The sequence below is a fragment of the Tympanuchus pallidicinctus genome, unplaced genomic scaffold (genome assembly GCF_026119805.1).
Source record: "Tympanuchus pallidicinctus isolate F22 unplaced genomic scaffold, pur_lepc_1.0 scaffold1, whole genome shotgun sequence".
Classification (NCBI taxonomy): domain Eukaryota; kingdom Metazoa; phylum Chordata; class Aves; order Galliformes; family Phasianidae; genus Tympanuchus; species Tympanuchus pallidicinctus.
In genome coordinates, this window is record NW_026294618.1 from 58,997,754 (window position 1) to 59,018,064 (window position 20,311).

Below are 20,311 nucleotides of genomic sequence, written 5' to 3' on the forward strand. Positions count from 1 at the left end.
TTGTAAATAGCACAAAACATTAATAATTATCTGGAAACTAACCGGTTCTGTTTTTTAAAATATCTTTTGTGCCACAATGGATCTGTATCACACTGGTGGAATGCCACAAAATCCCCGTCCTAGGCAGAAACATGCCAGCAGCTCAGTCCAAGGGTCAGCCAGAGAGAGGCAGCAAGCCTGGGGCCCGGCACCCTAACTGTGGAGCTGCAGCAATGCCATTCTGCTCAGTTCTGCCTGGGACTATTTTGCATTTATAATGATCGTCCTCATCAACACAGGCACTGTCAGGAGCACGGAACTAACTTTCTGTGAAGAAGCAGAACAAACACATTCAGTAGCAGCAGTTGATTTAAATCATTAGAAAAGGAAATAGCTCTTTTCAGTAGCTTACCAAAAAAAAAAAAAAAAATCAATCACCAGAACAAACCACAGTTATGAGCGGAAGTTTTCATCAATGATTGAAAACATTTAATAGTTAAGTAATAAATCAGACGAAACAGCTGAATGAAGGTCAAAGCCTCTGTACTACTTGAGAGAACAATGTGATTGGAAACCATGAATTCACACCAGCTCTTTTGTATAATGTAACTGATTCCCAAGTATCATTTTACAATTCTGATTAGGTCTTACAAAAATCTTGTTTATTAAATTGCTTTCTTTAGGCATGCATAGCTGCTAATTTGTTCCTGAGTAAATCATGTATCATCTGAAAAAGATTACATTGCAACAGGGAAACGGCACTCCTGGGATTATGCTTCATCTGGATTTTAGAATTAAAAGGACAGATATTACAGGAGTTATAAATTTCCCTTTAAAGGTGGTGGTGGGAGAACTGCCTGCAGCACTGTAAATCTGAACAGAAAGAGGAGCGCACCTCACCACGTGGCAGCCCTACCAAGATGCACACAGCAAGTCGCAAATGCAGATATTCTGCTCACAGACTCAAACTTTGAATTCCTCAAGGGGAAGAAAAAACAAAACAAAACAAAAACCAACAATACAGACCTTTAGATCAATGTAGATGTATTTGTTGAAACATACTCTGTAAGCAAAATAAATAACTTGAAAAAAAAATAAAAAATAAATAAAGCTTTGCTGGTTTAAAAGATTACCAGCTCCAAAACTCACAGGTTTTGAACTTAAAAAAAATTCTCAGAGGTTTGAGAAGCATTTCCATAGAACTGTACAGAAAAGACCTCCAAAAACTTATTTGCATATTAACACAAAGTTCCCTGTGGCTTACTTTGGAAAAAATTCTGAGCTGGGTTTAAAAGAGACCACTCTCCTTAAACCCTGGTGACTTCACAGGCTGCTCAGCAGGTCCTCAGTGCTTTCTGCCATCTCTCCAGAAGGGACAGATGATTCCTTCATAACCGCAAGCAGACTACGAAATCATTTAGAGCACCTCAGCACAAGGAAGCACATACATACAGCACATACATATGGATAAGAGTAGAAACAGGGAAGTGGAACTCATCACAGATATGAACAACTCTGCAGTAAGTCATCCCAGATGATCCAAATTAAATGTGGTTTTAGTGTACCTACAGTAAAAAAAAATTCACATACAAAAATGATGTATTTTCCAAAAACATAATCCACTTCTAATATCACACCACATTACATGAGAAATCAACATGCAAGTCATATATGGTTTGAGAAGTGTAAAAACAGAACAGCTGATCCAGTTTGCCAGTATTTGTCATTAAAAAAAAAACAAAACACCTTAAAAGGAAATCTGAATAAGCCACATTGATAGGATTTGCTTCTCTGTCCCACAGTAGAAACCATTATTTACAGATTTTGTCTGCCTGAAAACTCTTGGCTTCTGTCCACCTCTATGCCCATCTCTTATTTCCCAGTCTTTACGAGAGCCCACAGCAGCCATAGTGTGAAAATACCAATGCAGATTTCCTATTGGCACTTCAGAGAAAGTCCTTTTCTTGCCAGAGAAGATACCCAGAGCTAACGAGTCCCGTTCGGCCACAACCCAAGATAATGTATTCGCAGCTTCTTAAAAATTACCAAATCCCAAATGAAGTTAGCAATCAACAACCAAATTAAACATAAAGAAATGACTGCTTTCAAAACACCGAGGCAGCACACGTGCAGGGAATCTCTCCTGTGTGTCTGAGTAAGCAATTTCAGAGGGAAACGGCAATTTGAGTGCATTTACATCTAATCTTTCTCCCTTCTCCAAGGCTGCAACGTACAGCCATCTCCTCCTGCAGCTGATGAGGGCTGGAGATGGCTCATCCTGTCAGAACCACTTGGCCTAGTCAGAGGAGGTCATTTAGCAGCAGAGACAGATGTTTCTCAGCCGATATAACTGGAAGGAAACACAGAGCAAACAAGCCCGAAGACTCATTTTATCAACAGGGTATCTGCAATTCCAATTTTACGTATTGTTCAATTTAGAAAGATATTATTCATCTGACGCTCATTTGCAAACTTCAATTTGGGATTAAAGGGATACAGATACCATGTGTAAAATCCTGAAACGTACATTCTATTTTTTCTTCAAGGAAAAAAAAAAATGTTTCTTAAAGCCACATTATCCACTTCATATCTAACCTGGCATTCTAGCTAAGCCCAGCACTTGCTCTTCTCCCATTACACTCCCACCCTGAGTTGTTGGGGTTTTTTTGCTCATCTCTTTCACACAAGAAAATTAATAAAGAAGGAAAACCAAAACTAATTATACACCAGAAGTACTGTCAAATATGAAAAGAAAATGTTACGCATTCTTAAAGTAAATCTCCTAGTGCCCAAGAAGATGAGACATCAGTTAAAGCCAACACAGAACAAGAGCAATTTCAGCAAGAAATACACCTGAAAAGCAGAGCATGCTTATTTTTAGAAATGGGTATTATATTCAACACTACACAAACATAATTAGACTATTCTGACAGAAAGAATTGTTTCCAAAAACCAGAAAAACAACTCGTATACTTAAAATAATCCTGTATGAATCTCTATATCCTCTCACACTAATTCTATGGCAAGTTCATCTCACACTGAGCTTCGAGGGGGTAAAAGCATACGTATAAATAATTTTCAGCATTCCTTTTTGATCAGTGTTTTACTACTACATGACAACAGGATACAGCAACATCTGTCATGAGCGGTTTATGTCTGCCTCATTCTGCCTCAGAGCAGAGGGATGGATTAAATGACCTCTTGATGTCCCTTCCAGTCATGCTATTCTATGATTTGGTGATTATTACATCATCTTTATTTTAAGGCTTCTCCTGCTTCTGCAATTTGCTTTTCATTTGAAGTCATAAACTTCAACTTCTGGCATAATGAGACAACATGGAATTTATAACGCTACCAGCATACTAGAAATATTGATAAAAGAAAGTTAAGGGGATGAAAAAAAAAGTATGTTTTCAAACTAGTTATTTCCTAAGAAGTAAAAAAGATTAAAAAGACACTTCTAAAACACTGATGTTGCTGTTTGCAGAAACTGCTTAAATAAGAAGAGTTCACTACTATACTCTGAGGGAGGCGTGCAGATGAAGATGAGTGAGGTGTGTTCTAGGCAGTAATGATGACACTGGCAGAAGAGAGCCAGAGCACACAGCTAACGTCAAAGCGGTATCCACATCAATGCCCAGCTCTAGGAACCCGCTTCTAGAGAGAGACCAACCCTATCAGACACCTTCTGCACATCTCCACCCTGCCTTGGAGCGCATCACACCCAGAAGAGGATCTACACCCTGCCTTCCCTCTGCATCCAGTCCGAGGGGTCCTTGCACAGCTTGTGCCTAGCACATCAATTATGGTCCTATCTGCCTTGTGTGAAGATCAGTAAATTTCACTAATTCTCCAAACAATTAACATTTTGGGGAGCGTTTTTTTCAACTTCATCAAGGAAGCCACTTTCAGAGATCCACAGAGATGCACGCAATTAGAGGCGCAGCACAACAGAGCTCAAGGAATAATGAGGAACAGGAGACAAAAAGTGTCCAATGCAGAACTCATTATTCAGCCACAGCCAACTCCACCTGTTGTGCTGTACGCCAAGTACTTGTAAAACCACAGAAGGGGAAAAACTGCAGATATATCCAAGCAGCAAGGAACATGAATTTTGATCCCTTTTTATATCCTATTGTTATCCACGACCCAGGAACCTGTTAATTGGCCTAAGTAATTGGTTAAAAACCCAAGCTCCATCACAAAAACGTACTAAGTAAATGCTTAGACACTTATCATGACCAAGAAATTCTTAACTAAAGTTCAAAGCTGAAAAGACACTAGGGGCTTGTCTACACTGAAGGAAGAAAATGCATAATTATACCAATATAACTAACTCAGAGTGGAAACTTACTCCGGTGTAAGAGTACCCTTCTCCACTGAAGCCTACGTGCTTTGGAAGCAGAATGAGATAAACCACAAAAACTCTTATTCTGGAGTAAGAGGGTCTCCGTAGGGAGTTATACTGGTATAATTATAGCATATAATTATAGCATGTAGTTGTACTGGTAAATTTCCTTCTGTAGACAAGCATTATGTGCCCAGTTCACATAGATTTCGTAGCAAAACAAATGGTTATCAAATTCCAATAGAGGCACATGAAATACTTAGCTTTTATTTTTGTGTGATGAACCTTCTTCATTTTAAAGTGATGAATTACTTCAATTAATCTTCCCTGTAAGTGCCTCTCTCTCTACTATCCTATATGGTGACAGATTATTCTTCTGGCAGAGGCATCGTAAACTAACACTTTGAGAATGGCTGTGATCTCTCCCATACTGATTCAGGCTCCCATAACATAAAGCGAGTGGTGAGAAATCAGGTTCAAGGAGAGAACGTGGTGCTGTTTATACATCTAACTGTTAAGAATCATGCCTTTTATAGCACACTGAAGCTACTTTAAACAGTCAGTGTTTCAGTAATTTAGTCCCATTCTTTTGACAATTCCATTCTCACCTTCCTTGCTGTAGAAGTTAAAGCATTTCAGCCAACCCTGAGGAGGCCATGCTTCCTCCTACCCTCATTCATGGGGGAAGGAAGAAAGTACATCTAAAAAAAGTGTGCCACCAGTTGAACTTCAAACTGTAAAAGCCTCTTTCGAAAAATATTCAACTTTTCAGAGTATACAGAGCTCAAAAAACTCAAGTTTAAAACAAATAAATTGTCTCTTTATCAGAAAGATCTCTTAAAAATGGAGCTCTGTTGGAAGGGCTGGAGAGCAGGAGCACCAATGTGGGCAGCGCCTGCAGAGAAGGGCCGTCTAGTTGCAACCACACAGAGCTTTGCAATGGATCATGGAGCAACACCTGCCTGACAAGATCCTTTTTCCAAAGCTGGCACCTGTGCACAGGAATAGCATCCCTAAGCGTTCAGGTCAACTACTCTGAAAATTCATTCTACTGTTTTCAGATCTGCCAGTATGACTCCTGTCTACAGATGCGCTTCAAAAGAAGCGTTGACAGTTCTTACATGAAAAAATGTAACATAAGAAATGCAACAGTAAAAACCCTAACCAGGTATTATAAAAAGAACAAGAAGAAACCTATCTTAACAAGCTTAGCAAGAAATTACTATTAAAACATTAGTTTTACCAGGACGATGATGAAAAAGGTTAGTCCAGAACTCCAAACAGAAAGCTGGGTTCACTTGCCTGTATAATTTGAAAACACTACAAACAGCTGAACGAATTAATTTCACCTGCCCTTTAACACCAACACTTAAGCCCGTCTGCTCAATACTTTATAGTGAGCGGGATAAGGTGGAAATTAGAGGTGCAACTCATCAGACCCACACGCCACACCTGCTTTAAGATGAGACAATTCTTACCAAGAAATGACTGTTTCCCTGCACCTAAAACAAGGCAAGCCCTCACAATAAGATCAGATATAAATGTCTGCAATACGTACAGTCAGATGAGTCCCAACCTTCGAAGCTGGCTTTTTCAAAGATTCTGAATGCTCATTCAGCCACTACAGTCAATACATTCTCTCCAATTATCATCTTTGGGGAAAGAAAAAATAAAATAAAATTCTGGCTTGATATCCACACAACAGGCACATGCCTGCTTTGTTCAATACACTTATGCGCATCAGTCTTTCATCTGCTTATTTGCTCTTACTTTCAGCCCCTAATCCTTGAAAGTCAAAAGGAACAAAAAGCCTTCTTTTTGAGGAATATCCACTGGATCTTCTGATAAGTATCTAAAGATTGAACTCTATTAAAAAGAAAAATTCCTTGCTTATTTCCAAGCATGAATCTAAAGTGACAGGCAAATCATGCCACTGAACGCTCTAGATCAGATGTGGACTTGGAGGGGAAAAATAAAACAAACAAACAAACAGTATATTGTCTCCCATCATCTAAAAAGTTAGACATAACTCTTCTATTTTCAAGAATAATTACAGTTCTACCTATTCCTGGCACCCTGTCTGAGGCAACTTGCTACAGTAGAGCAACTACATGTGAGCTCAAGGACTTCTAAAAAGGAAATACACCACCTGAAATCTGAATTGTTTAGATCTTCTGTTACAATGCCATGGCCAGCTGTAGTCTTAAACAGAAAAGTATCTGCTTTCCTTCTCCATCACTTCAAGAGAATGTATTGACCCAAAGCAAAGAAAAAAGTCAAACCAAAGCAAGAGCATAGAGCAGGAGCAAACAGGATGAGTCAAGTTCAGCTTTTTCAAAGCCAAAAGACCAGTAACTACCACAGGCAAACCTGAGATTTTTCTAACAAACAAGTTTTGTGAACTTATATCTCAGTACTTTAGGGGCAAAGCAGAACTTAGAAATCACCACACAAGGAGGAATTGGCCTCTGCTCCTATTTGAATTGTTAAGGTATCTTCCTAGAAGAACAGCTTTATTCACCATCTTAATGAGCTGCATCCCCTGAGAAAATACGGCATGGGGGAATAGCAGGCAAACATCACTGGCAGCTTGCTTCTTTCTACGCCCTAACCTTCAGATGTACAATTCCTCCTAATCCTATTAGGGTTTGGTTTTTTTCCACAAACACCACATAACCCGCAAGGAAAGCAGCCTACATGGAGAACTGCCTGGCCAACACCTTTCCCTGCTGCCATCCTTCCCCTAACAACTTCTGTGAGAGATCCCCTCGAGAAGAGACAAGCAACACAAGTCACAGGTGGCGATGGGTATCAGGATGGCTCAAAAGCCATCTCTATTGAGATGTGTGCTCACACTTCTTGCTCTCGCACAACTGTAAAATGGGAGAAGGCTTCCAATGGGATGGCTTCTCCATCACCCCGATGGGTTAGAAAGTGAGAAAAATGAATTCAAAGGTTACATTATCTTATATATGGTTACATTATATTATACATCAAACATTACATTTTAAAAGGGGTATCAAACAAAACAAAGGAACAACAACAACAACCACAGTGTTCGGACAAAAGAAATCTTTGGTAAGGAACTAAATGAGATAGAAGAAAGTACTTGACAAACACACTTCACTCTCCTTGCAGAACACAAGGCAGGAAAAGCCCTGAGCAACTGTATTCCATAGTGCAGCTGACATAAAGCAGCGTGGCATCCTCAGCAAAAGGGAAGAACAGGCACCCAGGGCCCTGCTGCTGCCCACAGCCTCCTGTGGCCCTTCCCCCCCTCCATTACGAGAAATGAGCTCTGAAGAATTGAATGTAGGAACGGGAGCAATGCAAGATTTCCATGGGGCAGGCAGTCCCTCACGTACAACCCAATCCCTAACCTATGAGCCAACCAACCCGTGCATCTAAACCTCAACCTTGCAGAGGGTCTCAGGAAGCTCTGGCTGTCAGCGGTCCTTGCACACAGAACTCCTGACAGCTCAGGCTGCAGCACACTCAGAGCCCTTCCTAACCTGTGGAATAGCTTTTTTCCACTCAAATGTTGGAGAGCACAGCAACATGTTGAGAACTTGCGAGACGCTGCTCCAAAACACCAGAGAGCTCGCTACAGATGTGCCATCAGTCCCTCCTCATCAAAGGAAGAGCTCAATTAAGGCAGGAATTCTTCTTCTGAATGATTTTAAATGTCTTCTTTCTCTTTGTGGTTGGATCTCAGTTAGTGTAATTGCTATTTATATCAAAACATTAAAAGGTCTGGTTATGGGGTTTATTAGAAAAGCAAAATGTGTTTTTAATACTTAAAAGAACCACAACAAAATACTTTGCAGTTGCTCTTTCCCTGTATTTGCATACCACATGTTCAACAACAACAACAAACAGCATTTCACAGAAAGTCAAAATTCCAGAGCTATCATGGAAATAGCAGCTCTGAGGGTTCCCTCGCAGGAAAACTGCCTCTGTGCCGGGAGGGGGACGGCAAGTGATACACGATAGGCTCCTGACTGCAGAAAATATACACACCGTAACCGAAGCACAGTGCAAGCATGGAAGCGGCGCCCCTCGCAGACAACGGGCAGCGCCTCCGGCCCGCAGCACCTGCCGCAGGCACCTGGGCGCAGCGCTGTCCCGCAGCGCGGCCGGGGAACGGCGCGGTTCGGAGCCGTGCCCGCGTCCTGGCGAGCCGCCCGGCAGCGCGATGGTGGAGCAGCGATAGAACGCTGCTGGTAACGGCCGGGGGGGGAAGGGTGGAATATTTTGATCATGTGACGCGACACAAACGAACTACTTTGCCGCACGTGGGAAAACTTTTACAGACGCTACAAATATCGCGTTTATACCCGGCTCCTCAGAGCGGCCTCATCTCCTGCGGCGGAGCAGCGCAACCCGCGGGGCGAAGGGCGCGGACCGAGCGGAACCGCAGCGGCCGCGCCGACTCTCGTCCCCACCCCCGCCCGCTGCAGAGCGCCGCGCCCCGCCCCGCCCCCCGCGTTTGTCCGGGTGCGCCTTCTGGTCAGCGGTGCCCGCCGCCACCTGCAAGAGTCCCAACGCGGGAGCAGCTCCTTCTTCTTGACAGAGAAATTCCAAGTAACTGCGGCATGGTGAATTTATATCCGTATCGCAAAGGTAGTTATTTTCCCGTAAATGATACCTGAAAGCAAGGTATCGACATCAGTATTTCACATAAACAGAATGTCCAAGATATTCACAACACAAATTGCTACACAGAAGAAATAAATAAATACAGAATTTAAATTCTGTCTAAATCAAAGGCTGCAAATAAAGCAGCCTGTGCCTTTCAGGCTGTCAAAACAAACCTCCCTATCTTCATTTTTAACTTTAAAAGAATAAAATGTAAGAACCATGAATCCTGTCCGTTTGCTCCCCAAGGAGATGCTCGGAGCTGACGCCTCAGTGCCTGCCCACCAGCAGGCCATCCAAGCGCTGCCCAGATCCACCCAGACAGCGGGAAGGCAGTGGGACACCCACAGCCCCACATGCAGCGCTTGGGCACTTCACTATCCCACGTGGCACTGATCATTTCAGCACACTGACTCCTAGCTGTTATGGAAGGCAAACATTACCCAGGGCAGAGCCAGCACCCCAAAATGAAAGGGCTGTGCTGGCAGCCAAGGGTGCCCTCAGTGCCCTAAGCCCAAATGCAGCAGTGCAACTCGGCCACACGGCCTTCAACAGGCAAGTAACCCTATACAACAACCTTGCATAAGCAACACGGTTTTGTAACTAACGCAGGCAAAAAAAAACCCAATGTCATTCAACAATAACCTGCCACAGAATGGCTTCTGAGTAAGCAGATAACTAAAATAAATTCCAAACAAAGTTCTCAAGGAAAAAATTCTTTATGTAACAGTTTGGAGCAGTAGTTTACAAGACTCTATCTGTAGTTTTACATTGAGAGTTTTCCCCAGGTTTGTTTTCTAGTTGTTTTTTTTTTTTCCCCCCTCTAAGCAAACACTCTGAAGGATACAAGTAACAAGCAAAAATCCCACAGCTATCTGATCTATTTAAAAAGGAAAAAAAAAAAAAAAAAAGGCAGAAAAAAGACAGGAAATTTCTTCCCCCCAGCTCAACAGTGGCTCTACAGGTCAGAGAGAGGGCCGCTGGGATGGCAGGGAGAGCAATGGGCACAGAGGGGCTGTGGCTTACAGCAGTGTCTCACACAGCCGCAACATCACCAACCCACACGCAGTGCCTCTGAGCCTGAGGAGGCCCCAAGGCAGGCACGTGCCCAAGGCAACAGCGAGCTCTTAAAGGCAGAGCACCATTGGGCAGTTCGGCAAGTCCAGGTGCAAAAGACAACTGACTGATAGCTCTTGAAATTGCAAAAAGGACAGGAATAAATAGATTACACACCTCTATGCATGCTCCATCCCTCTGACACGCCTACCAAACCCACCATGACTCAAATGCAAGAAGCAATATGAAAGTAGATCAAATGCTGATAGCTCTGTACCAAAAGCAGCATCTTGCGTACCCTGCAGAGCCATCCAGCTCCACTGCACAGCCCCAGATGGGCTGCTGCCATTCAGAAACTGCAGCCCCATGATGTGGCACAGTAGTTGTCAGAGAACAAATATTTCCACCAGACTAGATGCACTGCGTATCAATACTCTTCCAAACCACATTTGCTGAACACTTTTACACAGATTCCATATCTGCTTTAATAAACACATAAATGAAACATTTTGATAGCAGCATCAGGATAATGATCCTTTACTACACTATTTTCCAAATAGTTGCAGGGGCCCTCCAGATGAAGCTAAAAGGTACTCTACCAACACAGTAAGGACAATTCACAGGTGAAAAACAATCCTTAGGCAAGACACAGAAACTCATCTATGAACGAAAACCCTGCCTTTTCTGAAAGATCAGAACTGGAGGGGGACTAGCAGACGCTCGGTGTTGTCCCCTACATGACAGGGTTGAAAACACAAGGTCCCTTTCAGCTTTTTCCACAGGCACAGTCAGCAGAGTTTCTCTTTAAAAAGGCCATACACGCAACACAGCAAGGAGGACACCTTCTCATAATTTCCCAGTCATAAGATTAGTAGCACCTCTGATAAAGTGCAGCTTTGCTTTGAGAAGTTGCTTATCACGTTTTTGTGCTGTGCATTCATCACATCCCAAACACTGACCCGGGACTGCTCCCTTTAAGGACAGCAGACTGCCTGTGAGTAAAGCAGGCAGCCCTGATGGCAGGGGAAACCCCATGCACAGGGTGTTCTCATACTGCACTCATCAGAGCCACTCCGCAGAACCTACCCCACACGCAGCACGTGTTCAACCCCCTTTTGCTTAGAGATTAATTCTGTGAGAAATCCAGTGGCTTTACAGAGATGACACTGCACTGCTTAGGGTTCTTCTGAACACAAGGAATGCCAGTATTTCAGGTGCCAGTGCGTGGTCGCAGGGGAGCCGGCACTGACACTACAGGCCAATCCTCAGCTGCACCCAGCCTTTTCAGCCATCTGTACACAGAAACTACATGAATGCCTGTAATGCTGACATCCCCCCAGAACACAACACGACTGCAGCAAGACTGCATGTACTCAAAGCTAACGCTCACAGCACAAAAGCCCTGTTTACCCCAGCCTGCAGCTGCACCAAGGTGCGTCCGCCCACCTGAAAGCACATCTTGCAAGGCCCCATGTCCCGCCCTGCACATGGAGCACCGCGCTGTGCCGCCATGCTCAGTGGGTCAGGCGGGATCTCTGCTGTTACTGAGGAACCAAAGTCAGCCGAGTTCTGTAAGCACCAGGGGTCTCCTGTGTCCAGCACTGCACCAGTATCCTGACACAACCCAGTTCCCGAGGAACTGGCAACAGGGGAACACCATCTCAGGCAGCTGGGATCTTTTGGAGCCAACCTGCTCCCAGCGGGTCACAGCTTCAGAACTGGAGGGAAAAGGAAATCAACCCCCAGCCCACCTGCACCTCCTGCATCGCAGCACTGTGCCAGCCCTGCCGTGTAATGCTGAATGAAGAAGTGCACCATTAGGCAGCAGGAACACATTACAGGAATTCAGAGGGTAACCTTACAATCAGAACACCAAAATACAAATCTGATGGACAGAAACTTTCCAGTTTTACAGAAAAACATTTACACTTACAGGTGAGGCTTCTGTAAAATAATTTTTATCCGGATATGATTGTCTCCATAAGATTTTCATGTATTAAATGTATTTGCCTCTCTCTGCAATATAAAAACAATTGCTGCTCGATACCACTTCTCTACAACTGGTTTTCAAAACAAATTCGAAAACCACTAAGGTATACTTCTAATTTAAGTTTAATTAAAGTCCTCATTCAATCCTACCAAAACATGTATTTAGCACTGTGTAAATAGCCCCAAAATTGAAAGAAAAAAAAGGTTTTTTTTCCCAAGTACCTTAATAATCACAATTCTAAAATACATTCCAGCAAGCAAGCCTACCACAAACACATGCTGCTGAGATTGTAAAGCCTTGAGCATGCATGCACAGCGAGTGTGGCAACATTGCTTTACATATCCACAGAGAATCCTCCAAGCCTCCTGATAAATGGCACGTTTTGAAAAAGTAATGAAATGTAACTTGCTAGGACACAGGTACAATCCTAAGGACACAACGATAAATAAACGACTGCCATCCTCACACAGGCAATGGGAATCTCAAATACCTATGATGAAATGTTTGAGGCACAAATGTAAGAAAGAAAAAGATCTAACAGCAGCTGTAACTTGTTTTCATTCCATGAATTTCATCTAGTTTTAGGTAAGACAGTATTTCAGAATGAAACACAATCACCTAATAGAGCATGCTGAGTAATTTTGAAAATTTTATATGTGCAACTGAAAGAGATAGCAGCAGATCAAGGAAGTTAGTTTTCCTCCCTGTGGATTTGGATCAGAATGCCAAAAGCCTGTTGCCGACAACTTGGTGGCAGAACTGTTCCATGGCAGAGCTGGCAGGACAGCAGGCAAGCCTGCATCTCCCTTCCCTCACCGTACCTTTCAGACAGGGTCCTGCTGTTTGACATGTAGGCACAAGTGCTACTACAGAAACCCAGGACTGAGCACCAAACCGCAACATGTCAAACACAGTCGTTATATATACATATACGTATATATATATATATAGATGCTACTGACTGAGAAAACTATTTGCTTCTAAATGGAGGCTATGTGAGTAGTAAGCTGTTTATTCAAAAACACACAGGAAAAAAAAATTTATTCTCCCACCGAGACATCAAGAATCTATCTGCCACACCAACAGCTGCTGACGGCCTTCAGATACACACAGGTTGGGGCTCCGCAGCCCTTAACCAGAGCTCCCAGCACAGGCAGCCAGTTTGGCACAAAGAGAGCTACAGAATGATGGGGCATAGTCAGTTTCCCTGTTGCAAAACAGACGGCTGAGCCATGTGTACACCAACTCAAAGCAGCTCGGCAGATTTTCTCCAACACCGGTCAGCATCCCATGCCCCGCAGGCATTCCCAGAGAGACCCACGTTCTGTGTGAGCGGAGGTGTGCGTGAACATCACACACATGCACAAAGGAGAAGAGGTACATACGGCACAGACAGCCCGATGAGCTCAGCTGCTGCAGCACGCATCGGAGCAGGAGAATGACAGGAGCCTTAGGATGGTACTATTTGTGCATTGCTGACTAGTCCACTAGCAACCCAAATAGCAGGGTCACCGGGCTTTGTGCTGGCACCACAAAACCCCTCCACAGCTGCAGCACGCAGCAGCAACAATCTGCTTTGGAAGCATGCGTTTCTTCAGAAACAGGAGGCCTCTTCTTCCAGCTGACATTTCCTCTCACTATTGGGTACGGAGATTAAATGAAACTGAAGCAAAATTTCCTTAAATAATTTAATAGGCTGTACAAACACAGAACTCAGTGCAGAATGGGGCTCCACAGCCACCAAGCTGCTCACTGAGGCAGGAACCCCCTGCATGAGCATCTCGGTGCTAGGGGCCCCTGGCAGCCCAGCTCTCTGCTCAAGGCACAGCAGTTCCTATAGGTGTGGGGGCCAATCACCGCCTGCTTTGCAAAGACACATGACAACTGAGTGTTTTCTAATGCATGAGTACATGCACACAGCTTACGCACAGGTGACTATTAAAAAAAAAAATAAGAGAAGCCTCATGTTCAACTGCTGGACTGGATCTTACCTTCTGCTCTTTTAAAAAGCCTCCATTTCTCTGTCTACTGATCAAATGCACCTGGAGATGGACGCTTGGGAATTAACAGTAAAGGGTAATGACAGAAATAACTGTGTTCTGTAAGCTAACGGCAAGTTTTTTTTGTTTTTTTTTAATATTTGATACAACCCATTTTCTATGTTAAAAATATTCATCTAAAAGCTAAGAAAAATTCTTATTTCAACCGGAACGCTTAGATGGAAAAAAAATCTCAGTACGAAGAACTGAAGAGCTGCCTTTATTACTATTATTTTGAGAAAAAAATAAAAATAGAAAGATTAAAGAATAGCATCCTTGGCAGGCAGCTCTTTGTGAGCTGTATCTTATTTCCTACGGTACTAGGGAAAAAAAAAAAAAAAAATCTGTGAAAGGGGACATAAACCCATAAATATAAGGAAGTATTTCTAAGGGTCATACTGAGGACATAATGAATTTACTCTCATGCCAATAAAAATAAAATACTTTTAACAATTCGTGCCATAAGAAATAGCACTCTGAAGAACCATCCGCTGTGCCGCTCAGATCACGATTTTCCTAGCTTTAAAAGCCATGGATTCCAAACTGCCTGTGTTTAAAAGCAAGCAAACAACGCGGTGTCCTTACACAAATTACAAAAGAGTATGCACAAGGAGCCTCATTCCCCTGTGGCTCCCAGGGACCCTTTTATCAGTGCAAAAAATCAGGTAAGAATCGACGCTTCAAAAGGCATCTCATTTCTGTGGAAAAAATAAAAGGAGGTGGAATGAGACCTGCAGACAGAAAAGAGCGCTCAGGAGGCAGCAGGCAGACGCAGCCCGGGCTTCTGCTACTATTTTTTATGCTCCACGCCTCTCCCACAGTATCACCCCGTCTTTTCTCCGTGTTCTGTTGCTTGAAGAACGCCCTGTACGGGCACGCCCCGCCGTCGGAGCGCCCAAACATGTACGCCCGCGTTCGCTCTCGCCGATGCTCTCTGCTAAAAGCTATTACCGGATTTAACAGCTCTTTAACTGCAAGGTCTCGCTGAAGGGAAAAGCAAGCCACGACGTCCTAGCGCACTGCTCCACCTAACACCATTCGCCGTCCTGTAGGGAACTGGAGCGTGGCCTCCCACCGGAGCAGCACGAGGGGCTCCTTCCGCCGTTCCCGCAGCACTCTGGCCCCGCTCATGCCGCGCGGAGGCACGGCGCCGCTCGCTCCTTTGTACGGCGCCCGCCGACCCCTCACGGCACCGCTGCGCACAGCGAGGGGTGTAACGGGAGCCTGAGCCGGGCAAGAGCCCACACCGACGGCGTCAAGTTTACGGTAGGGTTTTAATACCCACCTAGACGTATAAAAACAAAGTACGTATTCTGTTTTCGCACAGCCCTCACCCCTTGCATAACACCCGCAGCGCTGCGAAGCGCTTCAGGAGCACAAAGCTTCCACGCGCGCAACTCGAAAGCGGCTCTCAGGGGCCGCCTCCCCAGCACGTCCCGTTAGCGCGGAGCCCAAAGACCACCGACACCCACGTAGGGCCGGCAACGGGAAGGACGACGGAGGGCGGCGGAGCCCTCCTCGCCCCCGGTCCCGCGCGGCGCAGTTCCCCCCCCCCTCGCTCGCTCCCGCGCAGCCGCACCCCCCACCCCGCCCGCGCGGCCGCTCCGTGGCGGCGGGGCCGTGGGTGCCGGCATCGCTGCTCGGCGCTGCTATTTACATCAGCGGCGCGAAGTGCCCAATGGCGAGCGGGGAGCCAATCAGATGGCAGATTAGATGTCAACTCGGAGGCAGCTGTCTGGAGACTGTTGCAGCCCGTTTACCTCCACAATTCAAATTCCAAACCTTGCGGAGGAGAAGCGGAGCCGCTCCTCGCCAACGAGCTTCGGCCCCGGCGGCGACGCTCGGCGGTTCCCCGCCGGAACGAGGGCGGAGGGGCGGCTCTCGGCAGCGCCCCGCGCCTTAACGCCCCCCCCAGGCCCCGACCCGCCGGGACGGGCCCAGCGCCCTGAGGGTGCGAGGGGCGAAGCGCGGCGCTGGGGCAGCGCCGTGAGTCAGGCGCACAGCGGCGCGCACACACGCGCTCTTCCCAGAGAGAGAGAGAGAGAGAAAAAAAAAAAGAAAAAAAAAAAAAAAAAAAAAGGGGGAAAAAAAGCCAGCACACACACACACACCCGAGCTGCGCTGAGCGGTGTGCACTGCGGTAACTCCGCATTAATGACAAACTAATTTGCGGACAACTCGCTCTGTTCGGAAATAAAAATAAACCCCGGGCTGTTACAAAGAGAGAGAGAAGCGCAACGGAAAGCCCCACGGGAACGCACTGACCCCACACAACGCGGCCGCTCGGTGCCCGCTCGGCCGGGCCGCTCCTGCCGGGCCCTCCGCCGCCGCTCCGAGGAGCAACGCGGCCCCAGAGCCGCGCGGCGCGGTGAGGCCCGGCTGGAGCCCGTGCCCGCAGCACGGCGGGTGCCGGGAGGGGGGCAGCGAGCAGCGGGAGCGACCCAGGGGGAGGGGGGGTGGGGGGGAGGAGAGAGGGGAGAAATAAAATCCAAATAAAAATAAAGAAAGCAAAAAGCGGCGTGGGGACCCGCGAGCGGTGCGCGGGCCCCGAAGCGGGCGCCGCGGGGCTTACCTGCGTCCTGCCGATGGGCTGCGCGGTGCTGCCGGGGCTCATCGCCGGATGGTTCCTTTGTTGCGCCGCTGCCCAGGCCGGGCTGGCCGCCCCGTACTGCGCGCCCATGTCCTTGCCCATGCCCATGCCCGCTGCCTGCTGGCTGCCCGGGGCGGCCGGCGCCGCCTGGGGCTGGGGCTGGGGCTGCGGCGGGGCGCCGGGGCCGCCGTAGTCGGGGTATCCGCCGCCGTAGCTCCGCATCATGGGGCTGGGCGACGTGAGCAGCTGGTTGAGGGTCGGGGTGGCCCCGGACGGGTGCTGGTTCTGCCCCGAGAACCGCGCGAAGCCGCCGGCCGCCGCCGCCGCGCCGGAGGCAGCCTTGCCGAGGCCGGCCCCGCCGCCGGGGCCCATCATCATGCCGCCGCCCGGCTGCCGGGGCGAGCCCAGTACCCCGTAGCCCGCCGCCGAGCCCCCGTAGCCGCCGCCGCCGCCCGCCACGGCTCCCGCCGCCGCCGCCGCCACGGCTCCCGCGCCGCCGCCGCCCGCGCCGCCGCCGCCGGGCCCGCGGCCGTAGGGCGGGTAGTGGTTGTACTGGCTGTTGGGGTACCCTTCGTGCGAGTTCTGCAGGGGGTCCATGCTGTTGGGGGCCGCCGCGGGGTGCATTATCCCCATCCCGGGGCTTTGTTGTCCGCCATGTTGATCAAAGCAAGGCCCGGCGCGGCTCGCCGTAGCGCTGCTGGCAGCGGCAGGGGCAGCGTTGCCATAATAGCTGTTGAACTCCGAGACACCCACCGCGGAGGGGCCGCCGCCACCGCCTCCCCCGCCGCCACCGCCGCCGCCGCCGCCGAGGCCGCCGCCGCTCCCGGCGCTCGGGGGCGGCTGCTGGGGCTGCTGCTGTCCGCCCAGGGGTCCCAAGCCGGGGTGCTCGTAGCGGCCGCCGATGGGCTCGCCCATTTTGCCGGGCATCTCCTCCTCGTCGGCGCCTTTATTCAGCATCTGCTGCGGCGGCTGCTGCGGCGGCTCGGCCGGAGCGCCCAGGACGCCGTCTTTTCCTCCATGTTGCTGCTGCTCCATGTCTGCGCCGGGCTGCGCAGCGCCGCCACCGCCGCCGCCGTTGTTGTTGCCGCCGCCGCCGCCGCCGAGGCTGCCGCTGCTATTCTGCGCGGGATGGTGCTGAGGCGGCGGCTGCTGCGGCGGCGGCGGCGGGAAGGGGTTCAGCGGCTGCGGCGGACCGTGGTGGCGGTGGTGCGGGCGGTGGGCATGGTGGTGGTGGGCATGGTGGTGCGGGTGGTGGGCACGGTGGTGGTGGGGCGGCGCGGCGGGGCGATCGCCTCCGACGCTCTTCAGCTTGTGGTTGGGGAGCAGCCCCGTCTCCATGGCCGAGCTCGGGGTGGAGGAGGAGGAGGAGGAGGAGGAGGAGGAGGAGGAAGGCGGCGAGGACGACGAGGAGCGCGCCGCGGAGCCGCCGCCGGCCTCCTTCAGCGCCGGCTCCGAGGAGGGGCCGCCGGCCGTGCTGCCGCCGTTGGGAGCGGCGCGGTGGGCCATGGCCGGCTCGCCGTGCTGCCGCCGGGCCGGCGCGGGCTGCTGCTCGGCGGAGGGCCCCCCCCCCGGGCCGCGCTCCGGCGGGCCCGGCGCCTTGCCCTGGTTGTTGTTCGCCCCCGCCGGAGCCGCCGCCACTTGCGCGGCCATGATCACCGCCACATCGCGAGGTTGGAGGGACTGGCGTTGGGACCGAAAAGACCAAAAATCGGGCAAAAAAACAGACGGAGTTCGGCCCCCGCGCTCAGAGAGGGGGGAGAGCCGGGGGGAGGGGGGAGACGAGCGGGGCGAGAGGGCTCGGCCGGGCCGGGGCGTCCCTGCGGGCCGCTCCGCTCCGCAGAAATCCCCTCCTCGAGTCCGTGGCCGAGAAATGGTAAGAGCGCCTTACGCTGCGCGCCCGCTCCCGCTGTGTGACTTCATGTTGGAAGTTTTTTGTTCGGGTTTAAATGAAACTTTTTTTTTTTTTTTTTTTTTTTTCCTCCTTTCCTCCCTAACCCGGATATGGGTACGCGCACGTCTGGCTGAGCCGCGCTGGCCCAGCATGGCAGCGGCGGGCGGGTAGGCGAGCCCCGGCAGCCACATCGCCCCCTCCGCGCTCCGCGCCCCGCGCACTCGCAAAACGCGGACTGGACTCTGCCGGGCCCGGCGCCCGCTCTCCGCGCCGGCACCTGGAGCGACGCGGGGCGCGGATCGCGCTGCCCCGCGGCCGCTCGGCGCTGCAGAGACGGGTCCGGCGGCGGAGCGGCCGGGCCGTGGCCGCCCGCGAGCGCTGTCCCGAGGGAAGGGAGGAAAGGAGCGGGCGGCCCCTAGCGCGCTGCCCCGCGCCCGGCCTCGGGGCTCCTCAGGCGGCGGTCAGAGTTCGGAGGTCTGGAAAGGAGCTCCGTTCCGTTCCTCTGGCAGAGAAATGCTGTTTCGCAGAAAAGCTGTGCTTTCTCTTCTCTCTTTTTCTTATTTTTGCCTTCCCCTCCCAACCCCCCGCCTTTTTTTTTCTTCCCCCCCCCCCCCCCCCCCGAAATTTTCAGTGCTGACATCTATAAAATGTAACTTAAATTCTGCAGCTGTACCATTGGTGCCATTGTCCACATTGCCCAGCTGTCTCCAAATTCTAATGGTCATTTGCGCTGATGATGCTTTTATATATAGGGCTGTTCTCAATATGTTCTCTGTACTTATTTGCAGATAATGGGAGATGATCAAGAAGAGAGAGGCATATAGTCTCGTAATTGTTTCCCCACACAATGTAATTTCCCGTATGCACAGGACACTCGTGAAAACACAGCAGTACCAGAACAAAAATCCAAATATGTCATCCAAATAGCACATGAAAAGTTGTTGCAGATGACCTACATTTTTAAAGCATCCTTCAGAATGGTTTGGGGGATTTTTTATAACTATTCTGATACAAAAAGTACCCCAGCATAAGAAAAAGTAAATGTTACACACTACATTACACTAATGAAAGCATCTCGAGGTCAAATATTCTGCTAAGGAAGCACCTAACAAACTGAGATGTTAGCAGTGTTTTCAGTGTAGCTAGGGCCTAAGAGCACTGTTTTAAATGAATATTCCTATGCATACTGTTAATGATCATCACATTTTCAAATTTCAGAATAGATAAATAGGAAACTCAGTGATACTGGTAGAGAAATGCAGCATGTCATGGAAGATGCTGTCACGAGCAGGTGGACTGCAGGTGGACTTTATCATTCCCATTGTGAAAGCATTAGAGAACAGAAGCATCATGCCCTGACATTGAGTTACATGCTGTGATTATTGATCCAGTACGAACAGCGCAGTTCCAATCTTTATTAATTTCAGTTCTGTCTGAAAAGTCAGAAGTACTCAGAAATACTCCATTATGGATCCAGGTTTGAAAAGTCTCAATGTTCATCAAGCGCATCGCACTCACACATCTGTTAGAAACGTATTTTTTGCTTGCTTTTGCAAAGAAAGCAAGTTTGCAAGTGCCAAGATGTTATACAGCTACTAGAAAAGAGTGTGGCGAAAAAATGGTGAGTGACTGTAGCAGGGGGAATCAGGTGTGTACCCAGGGGTCATTATGGCCAGTAACAACAAATTGCAGTTCTATGCAAACTGCTCGAAAGGGGCATATCATCTTTGTAGGAGAGAGAATAACAGAACTGTACGGTGAATTCATGCCAAATCATTCA

At 48.7% G+C, this 20,311-nt stretch overlaps 1 protein-coding gene across 8 annotated transcripts in view; it reads right to left on the minus strand.

The window, feature by feature from the left end:
• Nucleotides 1-18,305, minus strand: part of ARID1B (AT-rich interaction domain 1B) — a 317,889-nt gene extending 299,584 nt beyond the window's left edge. For all 8 annotated transcript variants that reach the window (XM_052684763.1, XM_052684754.1, XM_052684719.1 and 5 more), the window contains exon 1: nt 16,623-18,305. In XM_052684763.1, coding sequence (XP_052540723.1) covers nt 16,623-18,290 — 1,668 coding nt within the window. In that variant the 5' untranslated portion in view covers nt 18,291-18,305. The remainder of the gene's footprint in view (nt 1-16,622) is intronic.
• Between the last annotated feature and the right edge of the window lie 2,006 nt (nt 18,306-20,311).